We start from the raw sequence: 24,946 nt of genomic DNA, 5'->3' as shown, positions 1-24,946 counted from the left end.
GACATTCCAGTGCCTGTTCGGGTACACTGAGGGAGAATTTAGCAGGGCCAGTGCACCCTAACCAGCATGTCTTTCAGACTGTGGGAGGAAACCGGAGCACCCGGAGGAAGCCTTGGACTTGTGCTGCAAAGTTACACTCAATCAGTCTCCCACATCTCAACTTTACCGTCTAAATTCCTGATTCTCAAACATACCCTGGTAGTTTTGTAGTTTGGTGGTTATTGCTGGTATTAAGCATTGCCTTTTATTTGCAATTATTTTAATGACTCAAGTAGCTAAAACTGCAGAGACTGATTTAAAACAAAAAGACAGTGGAACTTTATCTAAATGTGCTCTACAAGACGTACTTACTCCTGGAGCCAGCTGTGCAGCTATCGCAGCATTTACAGGAGCATTTGTCGATGTAACTTATGTCTTTGCTGTCGCTGTGCATTGTGGAATAACGGAGTTGTGTACTTGGAGAAAGGACTTTTGATTATCCGTCCCTTTGGTAGAGCCAGCTCGTTTACCCTCAAAGTCCTGGCGAGATGGCAAGCACGTAGGCAGGACCGGGCATTTGAGTGCTGCGTTTAGGAGGGTAGATAGTGTTTTCTTGTTGGTATAGATTAAATTGTTGTGGTCACCATAAACAACAATGCCAAATAAATCTCTATTTAGCTCAAAGCCGAAAGGGATCTGGACAAAATAAAAGGCTTCAAGCTGGAAGAGCTGTGGTTGGATGGGAATCCCCTTTGCGACAGCTTCCGGGATCAAGCTACATATGTCAGGTCAGTGGTTGCTCTGGCTTCATTCCAGAGGGCCTCACAAATGACGAGCAATATATTTATTCACCCCCAAGTGCATTCTTGAATTTCTATTTTAAAAGTAATTTAGTTTTCTCTCTAACTTCTTTCCATGGGATTTCAGGGAGATTTCAGCACACATGACTGTTGTTAATTTAGCCGTGGCATCGGTGTTTTGTGTGCGAGTGCATGATTTAAGAGGTTACATGCCCCCAAGTGAACATTTTTCCAAGTAGATCTGTATGTTAAAGCTGTTTAAGAATGTCTTTTCCTTTCAGAAATGTTCTTTCCATTTTTCGTAACCTCTCTGTAATCCTGTACCTCAAAAGATTGTGGATTAATCTCAAACAGTTCTCCTTTTGCTGCTCAGAATGCGGGACTGTTGTCCAAAGTCACATAAGAACATAAGAACATAAGAAATAGGAGCAGGAGTAGGCCATCTAGCCCTTCGAGCCTGCCCCGCCATTCAATAAGATCATGGCTGATCTGTCGTGGCTCAGTTCCACTTTCCCGCCCTCTCCCCATAACCCTTAATCCCCTCTCTTATCAAGAACCCATCAACCCGCTTCTTAAAAATATTTAGCGAGGCAGCCTCCACCACTTCAACGGGCAGAGAATTCCAGAGATTCACCACCCTTTGAGTGAAGAAGTTCCTCCTCAACTCCGTTCTAAACCGCCTCCCCTTTATCTTGAGGCTGTGCCCCCTAGTCCTACTGTCTTTTTTGAGCAGGAAGAGTCTCTCCACCTCTATCCTATCCATCCCATTCATCATCTTATACGTCTCAATGAGATCTCCCCTCATTCTTCTAAACTCTAACGAGTACAAGCCTAGTTTATTCAGCCTCTCCTCATAGCTCAATCCCCTCAACTCCGGTATCAGCCTAGTAAACCTCCTCTGCACTCCTTCCAGGGCCAAAATATCCTTGCGCAGGTGCGGCGCCCAAAACTGCACACAGTACTCCAGCTGCGGCCTCACCAATGCCCTATACAGCTGCAGCAAGACCTCCCTACTTTTATATTCAATCCCCCTCGCTATGAAGGCCAGCATCCCATTCGCCTTCCTGACCACCTGCTGCACCTGCAAGCTGGGTTTTTGCGACTCATGCACAAGGACCCCGAGGTCCCTCTGCACCGTTGCCTGCTGCAGTTTTTCGCCACGTAAGTAATAGTCCTTCCTACCATTCTTCCTACCAAAGTGGACCACCTCACACTTGCCAACATTAAATTCCATTTGCCATTTCCTGGCCCATTCGCCCAGCCTATCTAGATCCTTCTGCAGACTCTCCACACCCTCCGCACAATTTGCCTTTCCCCCAATCTTGGTGTCATCAGCAAATTTCGACACCCTGCACTCGGTTCCCTCCTCCAGATCATCTATATAAATGGTAAAAAGCTGAGGCCCCAGCACCGACCCCTGGGGCACCCCACTAGTCACCAACCGCCAATCCGAATAGCACCCATTGACCCCCACTCTCTGCCTCCTATTTGACAACCAACGTGTATTATTTTTCCTGTTCAAATTTGGCAAGGATAAATTAAAGTTTTTTTTTTAAAATGTCATAGATACAGGAGGTTGCGAAATGCAGTGTCACTTGAGAAACTGTTTCCTACCCTAAGGTTCCTCAGCGAATGTTTTGCATTCTCACAAAGCCTCAAATGAGCTCAAAAGCCAGAGATCACGCACCCACGCCAACTCTTCCCTAACTTTGGATAAACGCAATTTACTGCGGATGCTGGAATCTGAAACCAAAGAGAAAATTCTGGAAAATCTCAGCAGGAGGTCTGGCAACATCTGTAAGGAGAGAAAAGAGCTGACGTTTCGAGTCCAGATGACCCTTTGTCGAAGCTGCCAGACCTGCTGGGATTTTCCAGCATTTTCTCTTTTGTTTTCTGCAACTTTGCCTCAAAGAGTGAGTTGCAAGCTGTTGCACGTGGACCAATCTGAAGCAAAAAAGGACTTAAACCATTTCCTGTGTCAGTCCTTGTGTCTGTGAAGTGGGTCCACAATTTTTTCTCTCCCCTCCCTCTTCCTGATCTGTTGGCCAGTGATGAAGTCTGGCTAGCCGGTGACGGGTAAGATTCCTCAGAAGAGGGCCAACCTAAGATGGGCACAGCCAGCCATTAATTGGCTGGCCGCTTAGAATTGTGGTCCAACGCCAAATTGTGGCGTTTTCAATGGCAGATTCCTGGCTTTTCATCGAACCCTACACAGTGCGGAAGGAGGCCATTCGGCCCATCGAGTCTACATCGAGTACAATCCCTCGCAGGCCCTGTTCCTGTGACCGCACATGTTTACCCTACTCATCCCCCTGATAGTATGGGGCAATTTAGCATGGCCAATCCACCTAACCTGCACATCTTTGGAAACCGGAGCACCCAGAGGAAACCCACGCAGACACAAGGAGAACATACAGACTCCACACAGGCAGTGAGCCAAGCTGGGAGCCGAACCTGGCTCCGTGGCGCAGTGAGGCAGCAGTGCTCACCATCGTGCCACCATGCCGCCCTTTGCAAGTATTTGGGAAGCAGGTTGACGGGTTATATCTGGCAACACAACTTGATGGGAGGAAAATTTGTACAGCTTGTACATTGCTTTGAACCTCAGCTTCTTGACAAAGCAGAGTGCCAAGTTTGTGGGCAGGCTTAAACATAGTCTTTTGGAGACAATTTGAAAACAAATCTGCCTCAGGGGATTAAGAAGGGCTCATTGAGACTTGGCACAAATAACTTGGTACAAAACATCAGTTGCTTATCTAATGAAACATTCTTAATACAATTTAACATGCCCAATGTCAAAATGGGTATTGATTTAACTAAATGTCCTTTGAACAACAGTCCTTTTTTCTACCCTCACCCGCTTCAGTATCTTTTCCTCCTCTCAATCTGTCTCTGTTCTTGGCCTTTCATCTGTTTCCCCGTTCTGTGACTCTGTTCTTTATTGAAGCTTTTTTGCCGTGGGTCTTTTTAAAAAAAAAATCTGAAGTCAGAAACCAGGTATTAATTTTTAATTGTTCACTCCTGATGTGCGGTAATAATTTGGGTGAAGTTGGTAACTAATACCTCTGTGATATCACATTGGTGTAACCCTTCTCCCCCTCCCACCCAATCCCAACTAACCAGAGTGTTGGTATCTCTTTCCCCAACATTGATCCTGTTAAATGTCGTAGCCCCCTCCCCATGCAGGTGAGTGATAGCCCGGTAAGTAAACAGAAACCAAATATGCGTGACTTTGAGGGGCAGTCTTGCTTTTAGTTGGCCTAATAAGGCTGTATTTTAACCTTGGTTAAAAAAAAATTAAAAGAAAAATGCCTCCAAAACTTGATTATCATTTACCCCAGGGCCAATCACTCCGGAGATGCGTTTGACCTGCTGTTGTTTCGCGGGTGAATGAATCTCAGGCCCTTCGTTCGTTGCGGCTACTGGAGTGGGGTTTGTGACTGCAGGTGGAATTGCTTCGAGCCGGCGTGAATTTAAAATTGGCTGCTCAATCTGATTTATTCCTTGCAAGTTGTTCATTTATATTTTAAAAGACAAACAGGGAATCTGTTACACTGCATGTCCAGAGCCAAATGAAAATGGTGGGATTCAATGTAGCGGGCAATGCGTTGTGCAGTGAAATGGAAGGTAAATTCCCTGTTCAAGTGTGTGTGTGTGCGCGTGTGTGTAGAGACTTCCCTGCTCCCAGGAGTAGTAAGTGTCAACCAATGCCTAGTGAATTCGTACTTACGGCCTCGTACGACCAACAAAAAGCTTGCTGCTACATTGTGCACTGACTGCTTTTATAGCAATGTTTTCACTACTCCTGATTTTTATGGGTGATGCCTTGCAAGAAAATCCCATATAAATTTACAATGGGCGTCCCAGCCCAAAGCAGCGGCATCATTTCCTAAGTAACACCCCCCGCCCCCAGACCCTGTTGGCTGACTCCTTCCCTGAAGCACAGACCCTGAGCTCCACCGTGTGCCGCGGGAAAATCAGCATCCTGTTTGGGCAGCTTGTGGGAACATGCGGTTTTGTGCATATCCCACGGGTTGCCTATTCCCAAAGGGGAGTTGCACTTTTGCTCCAAAACTTGTTATGGAAAAAACTCCAAAGTGATATTAACAACAAAAGAGAGAGTCCGCCAACTAAACATTGCCTGAGAAAAAACGTACCCCGTCAAATGTGAGCGGATAAGTTAAAAGGGCTGTCTTGGATCTGCTGTTTGGAAGACTCGACAGCCTTGCGATCAAACAGTTAATGGGCGTACAACAAGATGCTGAGGGAGGATAAAGCCTATATACGAAGAAAGGTGGAAACTATTTTGGCTTTTAAATCACAAGAGACTCCCTACAGTTAAAATGACCTTTGATTTACACCTGATGAAGGGGCAGTGCTCCAAAAGCTTGTGATTCCAAATAAACCTGTTGGACTTTAACCTGGTGTTGTGGGACTTCTTCCTGTGCCCACCCCAGTCCAACGCTGGCAACTCCACATCTTAACTGTAATGGGGAACTTCCTGAAAATCAGGTGCCCCTTTCAGCTTTTTTTTAAGGCAAAATTTTTAAACCGTTGGCAGGTCTGCTTCATTCTTTTCTCAACACTTGAATGAGCGCCCGGCATTATCTGGACAGGTGAAGTTAAATTAGTTTGATGCTAGGGGATCTTCTCCAAGTGTTCCCTCCCCACTTTCCTATTTCATATCAGACATAATCAGTGTGACTTGTGAAAAGTCACTATAGCTTCTGTTTGTATTTGAGGAGTTCCCCTCTGCTTGTGGAACTGGTTGAAGAGAAAGCTCTCTCGGCTGTGGAAAGGGACTTTTGTGGTCTGGTAGTTCAGTTCAGCAGGGGTTTGAGTACTGTGCCAGCTTTGTTTCAGTCAGCTATTTGAGCATAATGCGGGGTCGGAGGGGGAGGCGAATTGTTCGACTGGTGGTGGGGGGGGGGGAAGGGCGGGTACACTTATCGGTCACGTGTCGGTCGAAGTTTTCTCACGCTGTTACCTTTTTTGTTTGTTTCACCTCTCCCTCTCCCTCTTTGCAATGTTTGACAGTGCTGTCAGGGAAAAATTTCCAAAGTTACTCAGACTGGTAAGTACATCACTCGAGGGTTACTCAAGACTTGGGCAAGGTTGAAAGCGTTCCTGAGAATTGGGTGCAAGTTAGACTGAAAAGCGAGTGGGCTGATGGGGTGTGTGGGGGAAGGGGGGGTGGTTGTGGTTGTTTGGGGGGAGTTGTGGATGGTGGGTAGCTGGCAAGTCATTCCCTGAAGGATTTCACTATAATATAATGGGCTGATGTTTGCGGCCAAGTTAAGCTTTTAATCTAAATATTTATACTTCGGCCGCGTGCACTGTTGGTTCCAATTTACCAGTGTTGGATTGTAATTATATTCACTGATCACAGATTGTAGAGAGGCCAGTGTATAAAGTTAATTTGTTTTGTTTTGCTTTGGGTGGGTTGGCAATGAAGGGTATTGGCAGTGCAAGCTCCCGGGTTGTGCTGCTGCTGTCGACATTCCCTGACTCTTGCCTGGTTTTCTCCACACAGGACGGCCATGAGCTGCCACCTCCAATTTCCTTTGACGTTGAGACGCCAACCACTCTTCCCTTGTGCAAGGTACAGCTATGAATCGATTGCTTTGATTGAGACACATGGCGCATGTTGCTGGTCATTTTAGAATAGAATAGAATCCCTACATTGCGGACCATTCGGCCCCGTGAGCCTGCACCAACAACAATCCCACCCAGGCCTAAACCCCTTAACCTCACATGTTTACCCCAGCTGTTCCCCTGACACTAAGTGGCAATTTAGCGTGGACAATCTACCTAATCTAAACACCTTTGGACACTAAGGGACAATTAACACAGCCAACCCACCTAACCTGCACATCTCTGGACACTAAGGGGCAATTTAGCATGGCCAACCCACCTAACTTGTACATCTTTGGACACTGAGAGACCATATACCATGGATGATGCACTTAACCTGCTCATTTTTGGACACCAAGGGGCAATTAGCACTGCCAATCCATCTTAACCTGCACATTTTGGAGTGTGGGAGGAAAACGGAGGAAACCCACACAGATATGGGGAGAGCATGCAGACTTGCACAGACAGTCACTCTCCACACAATCACCCAAGCTGGGAATCGAACCCAGGTCCCTGGGTGCTGTGAGGCAGCAGCGCTAACCACTGTGCCGCTGTGGAAGTAGCAGATCGTGTGATACAAATTTGCAGCATTAGCAGAATCATCTCTGTTAGATAATGCCAGATGATAACAGATTTCTATCATGGATAGAGCGCGTAAGGGGCAGTGCCGAGCCTATTTAATAAGGCCTCAGTTATAGTAATGTTCACAGTTCTACATTCCACAATTCGGGAACAATGTTCAATTGTTTGAAAGGGTACTGTGCTGACTCATTAAGATGCTGCTGAGTCTGAGGAAACACAGATATGGATAAAGACTTAAATTGGGGCCTCGTTGGAATAATAAAGATTACACAGCCTTCAAAATTCACAAAGTAATGTCGCAGGGAAGGTAAGACCAGGTTGCTTCTAGCAGTTAAGAGATCATAGCTCACAGAATGGTCACAGCACAATGACAGACATTTGGCCCATTATGCCCATGCTAGTTCTCTGCGAGGGTGCCTTAACTTGTTTTTAATCATTTCTTGGGATGTGTGTGTTGCCCATCCCTAATTGCCCATGAACTGGCTGATTGACTCGCGCGGCAACTTAAGAGGTAATTTAAGAGTCAGCCACATTGAGTCGCATACAAGCCAGAGCAGGTAGGATTTCCTTCCTTAAAGGACACTAGTGAGCAAGAAGGGGTTTTTAACAACAATTAACAATGGTTTCATTGTCAGACTTTTAATCCAGACATTTTTTTATTGAATTCAAATTTCACCATCTGTTTAAATTTATTTATTAGTGTCGCAAGTAGGCTTACATTAACACTGCAACGAAGTTACTGTGGAAATCATCTAATCACCGCACTCCAGCACTTGTTACACCGAGGAAGAATTTAGCACGCCTTTCAGACTGTGGGAGGAAACCGGAGCACCCAGTGGAAACCCACGCAGACATGTAGAAACGAGAAGCAGCTGGAGGCCATTTGGCCCTTCCAGCCTGCTCCGCTGTTCATTTTGATCATGGTTGATCATCAAATTCAATATCCTGATTTCTCCCCCTCCTCCCATATCCCACGATCCCTATAACCCCAAGAGCGATATCTAATTTCTTGGTGAAATCAGACATGGAGAAGAATGTGCTGACTCCACCTTCCTGCCTAAATTTAGCTTTGTCAGCATTTCCCTTTGAGTAAGCAGGTTGCGTGTTTGCGTTCTGATCCAAACTGACACTGCCAGGACAGTACTCAAGCATTGCACCATTTGGGATAGCACTGAGGGACAGCTGCTGGATCAGCAGCCTTTTCAGATAAAAGTTTTCCAAGCGGTCTGGTCAACATTCTTCTCTGAAACAATGCCAGCAGCAGCAAATTCATTGATCATTTGTTTATTGTCTGTGGGATCATACTGTATGCCAGTTGGCAACCCTCATTTGCCTAGACAACTGTGCCCTTCGGGTGTAATTCATGGGTTGTGAAGCATTTCGGAGCATGCTGCAGATAGGAGGTGATATGTTGACGCCGGGTTCTTTCCTCTTGAGCAAGAGTTATTGTAAGAGTGACTATTAATGCTAGACAGAGAGTAAATGTGATCTCTCAGCCGCTGTTTATTCCTCTTTAACAGGCTAGTTACTTTGGTACAGACGAAATCAAGGTGCTGGTATCGCGATTCATTCAACAGTAAGTACCCGTGGACTCAGGTACGCATTTAACAAACGAGAGCCTTTATCGAAACTTCCTGTGTGCCAGATAAGTTTCCAGTTCTAAAACCATAGCAGGAGATGCTGAAAAAGCTCCTCAGGTCTGGCAGCATCTGTGGAGAGAGAAACTGAGTGGACGTCTCAAGCCCACGTGACTATTCTTCTGAGCTGTTTAGAGTTCCATTCTTAGCAGTTTCAGGTTTTAAGCAGTGATCCTCAGATTTGAAGTGGTTGGGTTTGTACATTAAAGGTTGGATTGAAAGGTGTTACACTTTGTTCTGAGGATCAGACTTAAACACAAGCAAGGAACAGTTCTGATTTTTAGATCTGAAATTTAAAGCTACCCAATTAACAAACTGCTTACCCCTGTCTGTACTTTGCAATCCCATATTTTTATCTCTGGTGAAGAGGAATGTTCAAAGAAAGTTAAACACCGTCTCTTTGTAATGCCTCCCGATGATTTTTCTCCAGGTTTGCACACGGCAGTGTCCTGGGAGACTGAGCTTCAATTCCTGGAGACTGCTGTCCAATCCTGGGGAGCTGACAGCCATGCCTTTGTTCCCTGGGCTGTAACCTGCGAATCCCCTCCCCAGAACTCCCAGCCGCCTGACGAAGGGACAGGTTGTCCTGAAAGCTTGAGGCTACAAATAAACCTGCTTGGACTTTAAACTGGTGCTGTGGGATTTCTTTGTGTTTTACCCCAGTCCAATGCCGGCATCTCCACATCAAATCCCCTCCCCACCCAGAGTCATAGTAGTTTACAGCATGGAAACAGGCCTAACTTGTCCATGCTGCCCAGTTTTTGCCACTGAGCTAGTCCCAATTGCCTGTGTTTGGCCCATATCCGTCTATACTCATCTTACCCATGTAACTGTCTAAATGTTTTTTAAAAGACAAAACTGTACCCGCCTCTACTACTGCCTCTGGCAGCTCATTCCAGACACTCACCACCCTAGGTGTGAAAAAATTGCCCGTCTGGACACTTTTATATCTCTCCCCTCTCACCTTAAATCTATGCCCTCTAGTTTCAGACTCTCTGACCTTTGGGAAAAGATATTGACTATCTGGCTGATCGTTATCTTATAGACCTCTATAAGATCACCCCTCAGCCTCCTACACTCTAGAGAAAAAGACTCCCAGTCTATTCAGCCTCTCCTTATAACTCAATCCATCAAGTCCTGGTAGCACCCTAGTCAATCTTTTCTGCACTCTTTCTAGTTTAATAATATCCTGTCAACCTCGCACCTTTCGTTCCTCCTTTAGGAGACTCCTTCAGACTTCCTTCTTTGTCCAAGCCTTTGATCACCTGATCTTAATAGCTCCCCACATGACTCAGTGTCAAATTCTGGTCCCCAGTATGCCTGAGGGATGCTTTGCCAACATCAAAGGCACTGTAAACTGATAAGTTTGTTTTCCAAAACGTGAGGAGTGACGATCCTTTTATTCTTTTAAGAAAAACAAGACGCCATAAATAGTGGTTAAAAAAACAAGGTTTGCAGACTAGAGAGTTACTGAGCAATCATTAAGAACATAAGAAAGCCAAAAAATATGTTCGAAACAGATATCTCCATGATGGAAAAGCATGGTGCCTAGTCCTCCTCTCTCGCGGGAATAAATGTATTGAAGGAGATTAAATGTTCCCAGGAGGAAGGAAGGTTTCTTTTGAACTTAGTTTGTGCATTTCTTTACCTTTCTGATTGATAAAGATGGCTTGGAGTCTACCAGAGATGTTCCCACGCTTCAAGGCTTATTGTGGTTGATTAGCCTTTGTCAATTTAAAAATTGCCTCACTGGGCTCCTGCTGTCTGCAGACAAGACCACCTCAAGTTCCGCATTCACTTAGCACCTCATTTTAGACCAAGCAACGGGGGAGGCAGCAAAATAGTGTGAGCACTTCGCTGTTGCTTCAGGGTAACAGTCGAGGCCCCATAGCCCCATTCCTAACTCAAAAACCTTCAGCCTTCCCAACCCGAGTTGACTGACCAAGGGAAAGATCTCCTGTGCTTCCTGTCCCTAATTTTGTCTTTTCCCCTCTTGCCTTCACAGGTACTATTTAGTTTACGATTCGACAGACAGGCAAGGGTTACTGGATGCCTACCACGATACGGCCTGCTGCTCGTTGAGTATTCCATTTTCTTCACAGAACCCTGCCAGGTTTGTTACCTCCACCCAGTTCCCAATCTCAGTTACACAATCCCAGCCAAGGGTGCAAGCATAGGCCAAAGCACCTCCTGACATGAAGTGAGGTGGTGAAGGAATGATGGAGAGGGAGACCCTACACATTATCATGTTGTGTGTGTGTGTTATTGGTTCTTATCAGAAAGGAGAAGGGGGTCGTTAAACTCCCGGGGGCAGGGTGGGGGGGGAGGCGGGGCATGGGGGAGAGATGGGATTCCGCTGCACATGCTGATCTATTTCCAGTTATGAGACTTGTAATCGCTCTTCCACAACTTCACAAACAAGAGACAAAGGCCTCATCAGGCTCCGTCCTCTGAATCCCTCACATGGGTGAAATGTATGATGTTGGGTGTTCGGGAAGGAGGCTGTTGCTGTTTGCTAAGTTGACAGTCGCTGTCAACTGATGAACCTATCTGGGATCATACATCAGGCCATGAAACCTAAACACATCCTGTAACAACAGTGGGAGCTGCTGTTTCTCTGTCACCCAGGAGCATTGTTGGAACCCTGAATTCATTCTATCACTGAAGGTAGATCAGTAAGCCAGCCTCTCCCAGCCCAGTCCTTTTGCCAGGATGGATGCTTAAAGATGCCCCCGCTCACCCTGCCGCCCCCGGATCCTTCACTCAGTTAGTAAATATTCACAAAATGAGGCAAGCACTACCACAATAAATGGAGCTCAACGGGGAAATGTAGAGAATGAAAGAGTGGCTGTGTTTTTAAGTTAGTGGTCTTTTACCACACATTTCCACGCTGGTGTCATGAAGGCAAGAACAATTGTCTGATCTTGCATGGACTGTGTTTGAGTCTCCTCAAAAAGAATGTATTGTGTCCAAACAGGAGCAGTCTGGGGGAGTATTTCAAGGAGAGCCGAAATGTTCGGAGACTGAAGGACCCAAGTAAGTGAAATGCTTTTTTCCTTTGTGCCCCAAATACACAAATACAAATTCTACCCCGGCTACTGAGAGAGGAGACACCAATCATAGAATCCCTAATGTGTAGAAGAGGCCATTCAGCCTATCAAATACACACTGACTGACTTTCTGACAGAGTATCTTACCTAGACGCTCTCTCCCTCCCTATCTCTGTAACCCCAAATATTTCCCAAGGCCAATCCACCTAACCTGCACATCTTTGAAGTGGGTGGAAACCAGGAGGAAACCCATGCAGACACGGGGAGAACTTGCAAACTCCAGACAGTCAGCCAAGGCTGGAATTGGATTTGGGCCCCGAGAGCTGAGAGGCAGCAGTGCTAACCGCTGTACCGCCGTGCTGCCCTTCCTGTCCATTACTGTCCAAAGGATTTCTCCACTTTGAATCCATTTCAGTTGGATGATTTTAAGTAGTGGAAAGTTCCTCAGCCACAAATATTGTGAGACTATGGAGTTTTTTAAAAAATTTGATTTATTATTGTCACATGTATTGGAATACAGTGAAAAGTATTATTTCTTGCGTGCTATACAGCCTAAGTATACTGTTCTAGAGTACATAGGGGGTACAGAATGTAGTGTTACAGTCACAGCTAGAGTCTAGAGAAAGATCAGCTTAATGCGAGGTAGGTCCATTCAAAAGTCTGACAGCAGCAGGGAAGAAGCTGTTCTTGAGTCGGTCGGTACATGACCTCAGACTTTTGTATCTTTATCCTGACGGAAGAAGGTGGAAGAGAATGTCCGGGGTGTGTGGGGGCCCTTGATTATGCTGGCTGCTTTTCCCCGAGGCACGGGAAGTGTAGACAGAGTCAGAGAGGCTGGTTTGCGTGATGGATTGGGCTACATTCTCAACCTTTTGTAGTTCCTTGTAGTCTTGGGCAGAGCAGAAGCCCGTACCAAGCTGTGATATAACCAGAAAGGATGCTTTCTATGGTGTATCTGTAAAAGCTGGTGAGGGTCGTAAACTTATTTTTTGAATTTGCTTTAGACCGATCATGTGGCCAGTGGATAGAAAATAAATAAGTTAGAAAAAGGGTCAGCTTTGCATCATACCTTCTTCTAGTGTTTGATTTCTTCTCTTGATGAGTCACTCAGCTTCAAAGCACCTAGATTATCAGGGGTAGCAGGTGATAAAGTCTAACACAAGGATGCAAATTACCATTGTATAGCATATCCGTCCACTTGTAGTGTCTGGGTTTCATATTAACTGCTGTATCTCACACCACTTTCCAAGTCCGGTTTCTGCGTATTTTTGAAACATTGCATTGTTTTTGCTGGAATCTCTGCCTTACAGGATATATTTGTACTCCATTAACAGCAATCTTATCTGCCTTTTCTACCCATGATAGAATAATCTACCCTCTGATAAGGGAAAAGTTGAAAAAGTCTCAGGGATTTTATTCCCTCTTTGCTCTGTCTCCCCGGAAAGTGCTGACTCGGACTGCTTCCAACAAACTGGACTCTGGCTGGGGTGCCAGGCTCTCCACGTGTGAATGTTCTCCCACAATTAGGATATCTCGATCCCTTTCCTTATCTAGGATCCACTCTGCACTCAGGGTCTCTGACCATGATGAGGAACAAGCGTGCCAGCGACTTGTTTTCTCTGTCTCCGTATTGTGGAGTCGATGGTCTAGTGGTGTAACGGAGAACTCCTCAAATAGAGGAGGTGATGACCCAGCTAATGCTCTGGGGGACTCGGGTTCTAATCCCGCCATGGCAGATGGTGGAATTTGAATTCAATAAAAAATACCTGGAATTAAGAATCTACTGGTGACCCATTGTCGGAAAAACCCATCCGTTTCCCTTTAGGAAACGAAATCTGCCATCCTTACCCCGGTCTGGCCTACTGGGTCTTAGGCTGAGAAACAGGAGCAGGCTGGGTAGGAAAGTAACAGGACCTGATGGAAGGTGCTGGCCGCAGGGTCTGGGAGCGAGGGATTACTGTGCTGATTGGTGGGGGTGGCGGGGGCTTACTGTGCTAGCAGCAGGGCGCCATGGTGGGGGAAGGGGTTACTGTGCTGGCGGCAGGGCCTGGGAGAGCGGGATCACTGCTGGCAGCAGGGTGTGAGGGGGGGGAGGGGTTACTGCTAGCAGGAGGGCCTGGGAGGGGGCTGGGGCTGGGGGGGGGTGGTGTGGTTACTGGGCTTGCAGCAGGGCCAGGAGACCAGTTGCAGTTTCACTCATCAGTCTCAGCTTCCTCCCACACTCCAGAAGATGTGCTGGCTAGGTGCGTTGGCCATATTAAATTCTCCCTCAGTGTACCCGAACAGGCGCTGGAGTGTGGCAACTGGGGGATTTTCACAGTAACTTCATTGCAGTGTTAATGTAAGCCGACTTGTGATGCTAATAACAAAAAAAAGTTTTTTGATATACCATAGACCAAATGAAGCTTGAATAACTCTTAAGGATTTAGTGTATGTTGTTCTGTCACTCTTAATACAATCCCTCCTTTCTGGGTTCAACTGATTGAGCTTTCACCTAATTTTCTTTCCCTTGCTCCTAGCACTTCGGGCAAAGTTACTAAAGCACACCAGATTAAACGTTGTAGCCTTCCTCAATGAGCTCCCAAAGACGCAACACGACATAGCCTCCTTTGTGGTGGACGTAAGCACGCAGACGGTAAGTGAAGAACTGCTTGCTGTGCGTGGTATCCTGTCAGTTCAGTTCCCTGTGCGACCTTCCTTTGCCCTCCTTCCCAGAGGTGTCCAGTCCTCCTCCGATGCGATTACACAGTGGTGGCTTTCTGTAAGTGAGTGGCCGTTCTTTATAGAGTATTCTAATGAGGTAGTAATTAGCTGGATTGAGTTTGTTGTGTTTTTTGTGAGGACATGCCTGGGCATGTTTCCATGGCAGGCTAATGCCAGCGTTGTGGCTGTACTGGAATAGCTAAGGGCATGACTAGGTCTGGAGCAGGAGTCTGGTGTCGTCAGGATCCAGTGCCTTCAGCCATTTCTTGATATTATGTGGCATGAAAGGAATGGGCTGAAGGCACTGGGTCTTGACGACACCCTGGCGATATTAGTGAAGACTCCTGCTCCAGACCTGGTCATGCCCTTGGCTATTCCAGTACGCTGGTGTCAGCCTGCCATAGAAACATGGAAGGCAGTAGCTCCTGTCACGGGAAGCAGGTAGGTAGTTGACAGCAAGTTTGAGTAGGCTTTTCCTCTTGGTTGGTTCTCTCACCGCCTCTCAAATCTAGTCTGTCAGATGCATCCTTCAGGACTCAGTCACCTTCTTCAGTAATGACGCTCCCAAGCCATTCTTGAGCTGGACGTGGAAGTCCCTCAGTTAGAGTGCATTCTGTACCCTTGATGCCAGGTGTGGTGAGGGGTTTCTGTGAGATTTCCCCCTCTCTCTCTCTCTCCCTCTCTGTACCCTTCACAGCTGTATGTAATATAATGACCTGTTTCCATTTCAGAATACACTTCTCTGTTTTACTGTACATGGAGTTTTCAAAGAAGGTGCGTAAATTTGGGGTTTAAATTTTTCAAAGTGAACTTTTTTTGCTCTGGTTCTTGGAGAGTAACGAGCCTTTATTTTCCCTCAGTCGATAGTAAATCCAGGGAATCGGTGAGAGCCTTCTCAAGAGTGTTTATTGCTGTACCCGCTGGGAATGCAGGGTAAGGTGATTTTCCATTCCACTGTGGTGTCCTCTGGGCTAGCATGCGTTTATGTGATTCTAAGCTCGCAAGAGCTCAAAAGGGCAGGCGTGATACAGGAATACAACCGGCAGTCACTGGAAGGCAGACATGGAAAGATTTCTGGATACGCGTGACATAATGGGGATTTGGGAATAGCGCAGGAAAGTGCCGTCGAGCTGGATGATCAGCCATAATCGGATGGCGGAGTAGGCTTGGTGGGCTGAAATAGCCTTCTACCAGGGCAGCACGCAGAGCCAGGGACCCAGGTTCAATTCCAGCCATGGGTCACTGTGGGGAGTCTACACATTCTCCCCGTGTCTGCAAGAGTTTCCTCCGGATTCTCCGGTTTCTTCTCAGTGTGTAGATTAGATGGATTGGCCATGCTAAATTGCCCTTTAGCGTCCAAAGATGTGCAGGTTAGGTGGATTACTTGTCTAGATATGTGGGGGTATGTGGATAGGGTGTGGGTACAATGCTATATCAGAGAGAGTCAGTGCAGATTCGATGGCCCAAATGGCCTGCATCTGCAATGAGAGATTCTATGATGTTGCTGTAATTCCTAAGGAAGTACATAGCAGTCTGTGTTTCCGCCCCTGGGGCGGGTATCAGGTTTGGGAGAAGCGGTTTCTCCAGCCACAGGACGATCGTCTCCGGTCCTTGCTGCCTGTGTTGGGATTTCCGCTGTTTCCAATGCTGATGCTTTTTAAATCCGGGAGCAGATGTTGAGTGACCGCTCGCTTTCTTGTCCTGATGCTACACTGGGCTGTTCCCCCTCCCTCCCTCCTGTGTCCTTTTTACACAGGCTGTGCATCGTGAATGACCAGCTGTTCATCAGGAACGCCACCACCGAGGAGATCCGCAAGGCCTTTGTGACCCCGGCACCCACGCCATCAAGCAGCCCGGTGCCCACCCTCACTGCGCCACAACAGGAAATGCTGCAGGCCTTCTCTCAACAGTCGGGCATGAACATAGAGTGGTCACAAAAGTGAGTATTACAGATCGCAAGGGAACTCCAGGCTCTAACGTCTACTTTGTTCAACTTCTCACTTCATGTTTTAAAAAGTACATGTATATGATCTGTCCCTTGTGTTCACCAAGAATCGCGATAAACTAGCTGTGTTGACTCCTCTCTTACGGTTAAACCTCAGCTGCAATGTAGTCTGTGGAAAGAGGATAAAGCCAACATTTTGAGTTGGGATTACCCTTCGCCAGATGAAGCTTCATCCAGACTCCAAACATCGGCTCTATTCTGATCTAATTTGGTTTATTATTGTCACGTGTCGGAATACAGTGAAAAGTAATGTTTCTTGCACGTTATACAGACAAAGCATACCGTTCATAGAGAAGGAAAGGAGAGAGTGCAGAATGTACTGTACAGTCACAGCTAGGGTGTAGAGAAAGATCAGCTAAATATATGATAGGTCTGTTTGAAAGTCTGATACAGTAAAAAGTCTGACAACACCAGGTTTTAGTCTGATGGCAGCAGGGAAGAAGCCGTTCTTGAATATGTTGGTACATAACCTTAGACTTTTGCACCTTTTTTCCGATGGAAGAAGGTGGAAGAGCGAACATCTGGGTTACGTGGGGTCCTTTATTGTGCCGGCTGCTTTTTCCGAGGCAGCGGGAAGTGTAGATGGAATCAGTGGATGGAAGGCTGGTTTGCATGAGGGACTGGGCTGCGTTCATGACCTTTTGTAGTTTCTTGCGGTCTTGGTCAGAGCAGGAGCCATACCAAGCTGTGATACATCTGGAAAGGATGCTTTCCGTGGTGCATCTGGAGAACCTGGTGAGTGTTGTAGTGAGGATGCCAAATTTCCTTCGCCTCCTGAGAAAGTAGAGGCATTGGTGGGCTTTCTTAGCTAAAGCAGTAGGTTGAAGCGATCAGGGCAGATTTTTGGTGATCTGGACACCTAGAAACCTGAAGCTCTCGATCATTTCTAGTTCGTCCCCGTTGATGTAGACAGGGGCGTGTACTCCACCATGTTCCTTGAAGTCACTGACAATCTCCTTTGTTTTCCTGACATTGAGGGAGAGGTTATTGTCGTCGCACCAGTTCACCAGATTCTCTATCTCATTCCAGTACTCTGTCTCGTCATTGTTTGTGATCCAACCCACTATGGTGGAATTTGGCTGTACAGCCATTGGTGTATAAGGAGTATAGTAGGAGGCTGAGAACACAGCCTTGTGGGGCACCGGTGTTGAGGATAATCATGGAGGAGGTGTTGTTGCCTATCCTTACTGATTGTGGTCTGTAGATTAGGAAGTCTGGGATCTAGTCACAGAGGGAGGAGCTGAACATTAGGCCACAGAGTCTGGATTCAATAACCGTGGCTGGAAGTTTTAAAAATCAAATTGTTTTAGGGCTCAAAATCTATTTGTATTCAAAGAAAATTACAACGCAGGAACAGGCCCTTCAGCCCTCCCAGCCTGCATTGACCATGCTTAACTAAAACCCCCTTGATTTAACTAAAACCCCCTGAGCCTCCCCAACAAGCACGCACGCACACAATGATCAACTCTCCGGCAAGTATTGAGATAACAATCGAGTGTAGTAACTCTCTTACAGATCCTCCCCGCCAACAACTATTTAACTTGACACAGAGTAGGCTGGGAGCTCAGAAAAAAAGGATTATATTGAGTGAAATTATAACTCCTCCTCTCAGGAGATGCACTTGCTGAGTATTTTCTGTTTTTATTTCCAGCTTTAGTGCTTGATGACTTCTGCCACAATGACAGAGTTAAATTGGGTCTCTAGTTATCATCCTCTGCACTGCTGTCATTTGCACGTCCTGTTTCTGTAGCAGACAGGGACAATCCCTTGGAGTTGCTGCTTTGCAGAGGCGTCAATTGCAGCATTGAGGACAAACTGCACCTTCAGTCACCAGTACACTTAACTGATCCAGGAGGCTGAAATCCTGGATTAATCTTGAGTCTGGAGTCAAGAGCGGCTAGCGCAGGGGTTGCAATGAAGCGGTGCTTTTGTACTGTCCCACGTTGTTCTTTTCAGTCAGACGGGAGGAAAGGGAAGTGTCTTTTAAATGGAAGTATTTCAGCACTCCCTGCCTTTCTGGTTCCCTACCACAGGAGGTTTCTTGCTGCGAACAGCAGAAATAATGCTCATTTGCTCCGATTTAACACCATTGGGTGACATGGTGGTTAGCACTCCTACCTCACAGCGCCGGGGACCCAGTTTCAATTCCTGGCTTGTGTGGAGTCTGCATGGGTTTCCTCTGGGTGCTCCGGCTTCCTCCCACAGTCTGAAAGACGTGCTGGTTAGGCGCTAAATTCTCCCTCAGTGTAACCCGAACAGGCGCCAGAGTGTGGCGACAAGGGGATTTTCACAGTAACTCCATTGCAGTGTTAATGTAAGCCGACTTGTAACTAAAAAACTTCAGTTAACAAATGATGAGGTAACAGTGCTGAACATAAGAACATAAGAAATAGGAGCAGGAGTAGGCCATCTAGCCCTTCGAGCCTGCCCCGCCATTCAATAAGATCATGGCTGATCTGTTGTGGCTCAGTTCCACTTTCCCGCCCTCTCCCCATAACCCTTAATCCCCTCTCTTATCAAGAACCCATCAACCCGCTTCTTAAAAATATTTAGCGAGGCAGCCTCCACCACTTCAACGGGCAGAGAATTCCAGAGATTCACCACCCTTTGAGTGAAGAAGTTCCTCCTCAACTCCGTTCTAAACCGCCTCCCCTTTATCTTGAGGCTGTGCCCCCTAGTCCTACTGTCTTTTTTGAGCAGGAAGAGTCTCTCCACCTCTATCCTATCCATCCCATTCATCATCTTATACGTCTCAATGAGATCTCCCCTCATTCTTCTAAACTCTAACGAGTACAAGCCTAGTTTATTCAGCCTCTCCTCATAGCTCAATCCCCTCAACTCCGGTATCAGCCTAGTAAACCTCCTCTGCACTCCCTCCAGGGCCAAAATATCCTTGCGCAGGTGCGGCGCCCAAAACTGCACACAGTACTCCAGCTGCGGCCTCACCAATGCCCTATACAGCTGCAGCAAGACCTCCCTACTTTTATATTCAATCCCCCTCGCTATGAAGGCCAGCATCCCATTCGCCTTCCTGACCACCTGCTGCACCTGCAAGCTGAACCTCCAGTCCCTTTATAAATTCAAGTGAAGCTAGCCAGTGAGAAAGAAATCCCAGCACCACTGGATGGCCTGAGCTTCACAGTCAGTGCCAGTGAGCTGGGAATTACCCCTTGACCCTAAATTTTCCTTGGCAGTAGATATAAAATCCTCCAGTGCAACAGGAGGCCATTCAGCCCATCAAGTCTGCACCGAGTACAATCCTATCCCCATAACCCCATGTATTTACCCTAGCTAGTCTCCCTGGCATTAAAGCACAAGATCTTTGGACACTAGGGGTCAATTTATCACGGCCAATCCAACTAACCCGCACATCTTTGGAGTGTGGGAAGAAACTGGAGCACCCGGAGGAAACCCATGCAGACACGGGAGAGAAGGTGCAGACTGCACATAGTGTCCCAAGCTGGGAGTTGAACCCGTGTTCCTGGCGCTGTGAGGTAGCAGTGCTAACCCACCATGCTGCCCTAGAAGTAGAGAAAGTGCCCATGTGTGAGTTTAGTGATTGTGCAGATTGGAAGCTGGTTACTTCAGCTCTGGTTTGCTGTGAACAGAGAAAAATGTCCTGCAACCCAACCCTACCCGGCCTGGCGTGGGCCAGTCAACCCCAGAAAGCGAGAAGAAGAAAGAGGCCAATCCTAAACCCTTCTCAGGCGAATTAACTTGTGCTTATCTGGAGCCAGATCCATCAATAGAGATTAAACTGAAACATATGAGACTGAGTGTACCTAATGATTTACAGGCCCTAACATTAGCCTCCGTTTCTCGCTTTGAAGTCTTTGGAGTTCGAGTTCGGAATCGGCACCTCTGTGAATGAAAGCTGGCTCAGTGGTATCTCTGCAGCAGATAGATATGGAGTTTCATGCTTGCTGCTGCGTACTTAAGCTTATCATCCGTGTGATTCTCGTAAGCTTTTGTTTGACAAAGGGAGGGAGCTATTTGAGTGGATCCCCACGCTTGGAGATCGTCAACCCCAACTGACTGAGGTCAGCTAAATGTTGGTACAGACGACTGACTGTCCGGCAGCTAAGCCCTGTTGTAGGTGCAGGGTGGAACTCTGGACTATGGTGTCATGGATTTCGGGCCTGAATATGGCAGAATGGTGTTAAGTAGGATTGAGAGGCTGGAGCAGAGTGGGTGGGGAGGGAGCCCCAGCATACACAAAGTGGCAGGAGGCTTGGGTACTGAGCTAGACAGCTCTACAGGGGCAGCTGAGACTTGAAGGTAGAAATGTCAATTACTAGGGGATGTAGGTTTATGCTAAGTTTAAAGGAGATGAGAGAGGCAAGTGTTTCACACAGAGGTAAGTGCCTGGAATGGGCTGCCAGAGGAGGTGGTAAAAGCAGATACAGCAGCAATGTTTAAGAGGCAGCCTGACAGATACATGAGCAGGCAGGGAATAGAGGGATACGGACTGCACAGAGGCAAAAGATCTTCTGCTTAGAAAGGTGTCGGTGCAGGCTTGGAGGGCCGAAGGGCCTGATGGTGTCGGTGCAGGCTTGGAGGGCCGAAGGGCCTGATCCTGTGCTGTACTGCTCTTTGTCAGAGAAGAGTAGCTGTATTACTATTACTGAAGGAAGGTAGATCCAGCAACCAGTAAAGAGAAGACTGAGAAGGTTGGGTCCAGTAGGGCAGTTTTAAAGAAGGTGTCTGCACTTATGAGGGAGTCTAAAGCCAGAGACCAAAAATGAAAGCCAGCACAAATGAACCCAGCAGAAACTCCTTCACCCAGAGAGGGTGAGAATGTGGAACCCGCTACCACAGGGAGATGGTAATGGTGCAGTTAGAGGGAAGCTGGATAAACACAAGGAAGAGAAGAATAGAAAAACAGACTGATAGCAGAAAGAAGGTTCATGCGGTGCGTTAACACTGGCACAGATCAGTTGGGCCGAATGGCCTGCTCCTGCGCTCTGAAATTGCAGACGGTCCTGCTCTTCTTCCACAGGGTGAAGAAGCAGGAGAGCAACAGGTAAAAGCTCAGTGCTTTGAATGGTGAACAGGGCGGGCTAATGGAACTGCCGGCAGAACAGTTCAAAACCTGGCGTTTGAGGTGTCTGCTCCAATGGCACTGTGGGTTTTGCAGTAGAATTGAAGACCAGTTATTGAGTGAGCTGGGAAATGATTGGGCAGTGGAGATCAGAATAAAGTAATGGTTATATATTCCAGTTGGCAGAATGTGACCAGTGGTGTCCCACACTGATCTGTACTGGGACCTCAACTGTGCACCGTGTGTTAATGACTTGGATAACGCAATTTTACCGGTGACACAAGAGTACATGAAACCTTACAAAGAGTGAATGAAAAACCACCGTGGCATCTGGGTTTTTAGCCTGGGTTAGTGCGTGCTTAAGTCCTAGACTGTGGAAAGCAGAAAGTTTTTGCCACGCTGTAGAGGGAGTCCAAAACTAGAGGGCATGGGTTTAAGGTGAGAGGGGAAAGATTTAAAAGGGACCCAAGGGGCAACCTTTTCATACAAAGGGTGGTGCGTGTATGAAATGAGCTGCCAGAGGGGATGGTAGAGGCGGGTACAATTACAACACTTAAAAGACTTTTGGACAGGTACTTGGATGGGAAAGGTTTAGAAGGGTATGGGGCAAACGCAGGCAAATGGGACTAGCTCAGTTTCGGAAACCTGGTGGGCATGGAGGAGTTGGGCCGAAGGGGGGCCTGTTTCAGTGCTGTATACCTATCTCTATGCCTGTGTACAATTCCAGACAGTGCAGCACCGATTTTTCCCCAGAATGTTCCCAGAGCTCCAAGGGTTACGTTACTAGGAGAGATTATATAGCAGAGATTGTGGAACGCAGGAGGTTAAATGGGGGGTCTAGTTTGTGGTTTCCGAGCCTTTGAAAGGAATGACTAGGGCAGATAGAGGAGCGTGTTCAGCTGGCCTAGAACACAAGGGCGTGACTGAAACTGTTAATATCAGGGACCAGGCCAGTCAGGCAGAGGCTAGTGGAACTGTGGAGCATTCTTTCACAAATAGCAGCAAGTGCTCAATAATTTAAAATCTGAGCTTGATATTTTATCCACGAGTATTAGGGGATATGGAATCAAGGTGGCTGGATGGAGCTGTGACCTTGCTTAATGGCATCTTCCTACTCCCGCAGCCAATTGTCCAGTACGCTTTACCAATACCTGTGTCTTGGAAGTGTTTTCTCCACTACTGCCTCCTCATCTTTTCCCTCACTAGACTCCCAAATCTCTCTCTCTCTCTCTCTCTCTGCCTCCAGGTGTCTGCAAGACAACGACTGGGACTTCAATAAAGCTGCCCAAATCTTCACACAGCTCAAGGTGAGTTTATTCAAATCTTTCAGTGCACAGAATTGGGAGAGACAAATAAAAAAGATTCTCCTGAGCACACCCATGTCCAGTGGGATAATCCTTTGGGGCATCCTGAGGGTAAAATCCAGAGGGCCGGTTTAAAACCCCCGCCCCCGTGATTAAATTTCCTCCTGCGTACAATCATAGAATAGAATCCCTACAGTGCAGGAGGAGGCCATTCAGCCCATCCAGCCTGCACCAACAGCAGTCCCACCCAGGGACTGCTTATCCCTGTAACCCCATGCATTTACCCTGCCATTCCCCCTGACACCAAAGGGCAATTTAACATGGCCAATCCTCCTAACCTGCACATCTTTGGACTGTGGGAGGAAACCCACGCAGATACGGGGAGAGAAGGTGCAGACTCCACACAGACAGTAACGCGAGGCTGGAATTGAAGCCGGGTTTCTGGAACTGAGAGGCAGCAGTGCTAATCCACTGTGCTGCCCTGAAAAACTTGGTTTCGGGGACTGAAAAAAAGCATAATCTTATTCGACAGGTATTTATACAATGTGTGGTAGTCAGTGGGACAGAGGAATACTCACCATAAGACATAAGAGCAGATTCTGCCCATCGAATCTGTTCCACCATTCAACGAGATCGTGACTGATCGAGTGTGATAATGCTCAACTCCCTCTTCCCTGCCGTATCCCCTCGATTCTCTGATTAAAAATCTGTTTGTCTCGGCCTTAAACATACATAGTGACGCAGCCTCTGCAGTAAAGAATCCCACAGATTCACTTCCCTCTGAGAGAAGAAATTCCTCCCTCATCTCTGTCTTCAGTGGGCGGCCCCCTTACTCTGAGAGTGTACGTCTCGGGTCCCAGACTCTCCCACGAGAGAGAGAGAAACAACTTCTCAGCATCTGCTGTGTCAAACCCTCCTTGAGAATCCGATATGTCTCAATAAGGTCACCCCTCCTTCTAAACTTCCAATGAGTGCAGCCCGACTCATCCTCCCCTCAAATCTGAGGGTAAAGAAGGCTTTGGTTTTATCAGTGTCACAAGTAGGCTTACTGCAGTCAAGTTACTGTGAAAATCCCCTAGTTGCCGCACTCTGGGTACACTGAGGGAGAATTTAGCACGGCCAGTCGTCCTAGGGGTGCACAAGAGAGCCATGGTGGGGAGAGGGCTGGGGATGAGATGGTTTTTTTAAGGTGCTGTATGATTTTGACTGTTTCTGAGCTGTGATACCATCAGCAGAACCTCCTCGATTTATTACATTCTCTCCTCTTGTGGTTTTAACTGTGTTTTCTTCCAGGGGGAGGGAAAAATTCCTGAAATAGCGTTTGTGAAGCAGCTATGAAGAAAGGAAGCGTTATACTTTAACCCCCTTCAGACCTGAGGCTTCAAACCCCTTCGGAGCCCGGTCTCTGGATATGTTTTTTTAAGAGAGCGATAGAGCTAAATACCGGTATAAATGATATACGTTAAGTATAATGTGAACTTTTCTTGCTGCCGAGACTCATGATTTTTTTTAAAACTAGTGCACTGCAGTTAGTGTTTCTTAAAGTCAGTCTAGAGATGTTGTTATCAAAATCCACCATAGCTTTTTGATTTGTGTGTACAGTCTGTGTTGTGAAATGGATTTTTTTAATGGGGCGAGGTGGGGGGGCGGGGTGGGGTAAGGGGAGGGGATGGGGTGAGGTGGGGGGGGGAGGGAATGGGGTGAGTGGGTGGGGGGGAGGGCATGGGATGGGGTGAGCAGGGGATGGGGAGGGATGGGGTGAGCGGATGGAGGGAGGGGATGGGGTGAGATGGGGGGGGGAAATGGGGTAAGGTTGGGGGGGGGGGGGAGCGGGAGGAAGGACAAAATGGGGTTAGATTTGTTAAACTTTGTGAATAAAATGGAAAGGATTAATCATCTCTTTCCGCCCGGCTGATAATCGGGCTATAATCGGGCTTTCCCCGAGGTCGGATCGTTCCGTCGTCCCTTTCCCGAGCTCCCAACCTAAAATGGAGCTGTCCCCGCCTCCCCGTCCTGTCCGAGACGACTTTTTTGCACGAAAAGAAAAACGCGATAGAGGCTGGGAGGAAGCGCGCCCGGTTTCCCAGTGTGAAAATGAAGGGGAGGTGAGGGAGGGATACTACGCTGCCTGGCTCCACACTAAACTCCAGCATTGTTTTTAAGAGGCTGAGCTGTTCTCTGGTCAGTTTGAACTGGTGAAAGTGAAAGCAG

At 47.2% G+C, this 24,946-nt stretch overlaps 1 protein-coding gene across 2 annotated transcripts in view; it reads left to right on the top strand.

Annotated features, from left to right (window-relative positions):
• The window catches only part of nxf1b (nuclear RNA export factor 1b), a 79,903-nt gene extending 55,531 nt beyond the window's left edge, over positions 1-24,372 (top strand). Inside the window, exons 10-21 of one of the 2 annotated variants that reach the window (XM_080184103.1) lie at positions 658-767; positions 5,817-5,853; positions 6,313-6,381; positions 8,516-8,571; positions 10,638-10,745; positions 11,610-11,668; positions 14,202-14,317; positions 15,117-15,159; positions 15,246-15,318; positions 16,142-16,324; positions 22,678-22,738; positions 24,029-24,372. In XM_080184103.1, the coding sequence (XP_080040229.1) occupies positions 658-767; positions 5,817-5,853; positions 6,313-6,381; positions 8,516-8,571; positions 10,638-10,745; positions 11,610-11,668; positions 14,202-14,317; positions 15,117-15,159; positions 15,246-15,318; positions 16,142-16,324; positions 22,678-22,738; positions 24,029-24,073 (960 nt within the window). In that variant the 3' untranslated portion in view covers positions 24,074-24,372. Of the gene's footprint in view, positions 1-657; positions 768-5,816; positions 5,854-6,312; positions 6,382-8,515; positions 8,572-10,637; positions 10,746-11,609; positions 11,669-14,201; positions 14,318-15,116; positions 15,160-15,245; positions 15,319-16,141; positions 16,325-22,677 lie in introns of both variants that reach the window. The other variant, XM_080184102.1, reaches the window with a different exon arrangement.
• The last annotated feature ends 574 nt before the right edge of the window (positions 24,373-24,946 follow it).

This window comes from Carcharhinus amblyrhynchos, unplaced genomic scaffold (genome assembly GCF_965287045.1).
Source record: "Carcharhinus amblyrhynchos unplaced genomic scaffold, sCarAmb.v2.hapA scaffold_566, whole genome shotgun sequence".
Classification (NCBI taxonomy): Eukaryota; Metazoa; Chordata; class Chondrichthyes; order Carcharhiniformes; family Carcharhinidae; genus Carcharhinus; species Carcharhinus amblyrhynchos.
The sequence above is the reverse complement of the archived record's forward strand: the minus strand, read 5'-3'. Positions and strand labels throughout refer to the sequence as shown.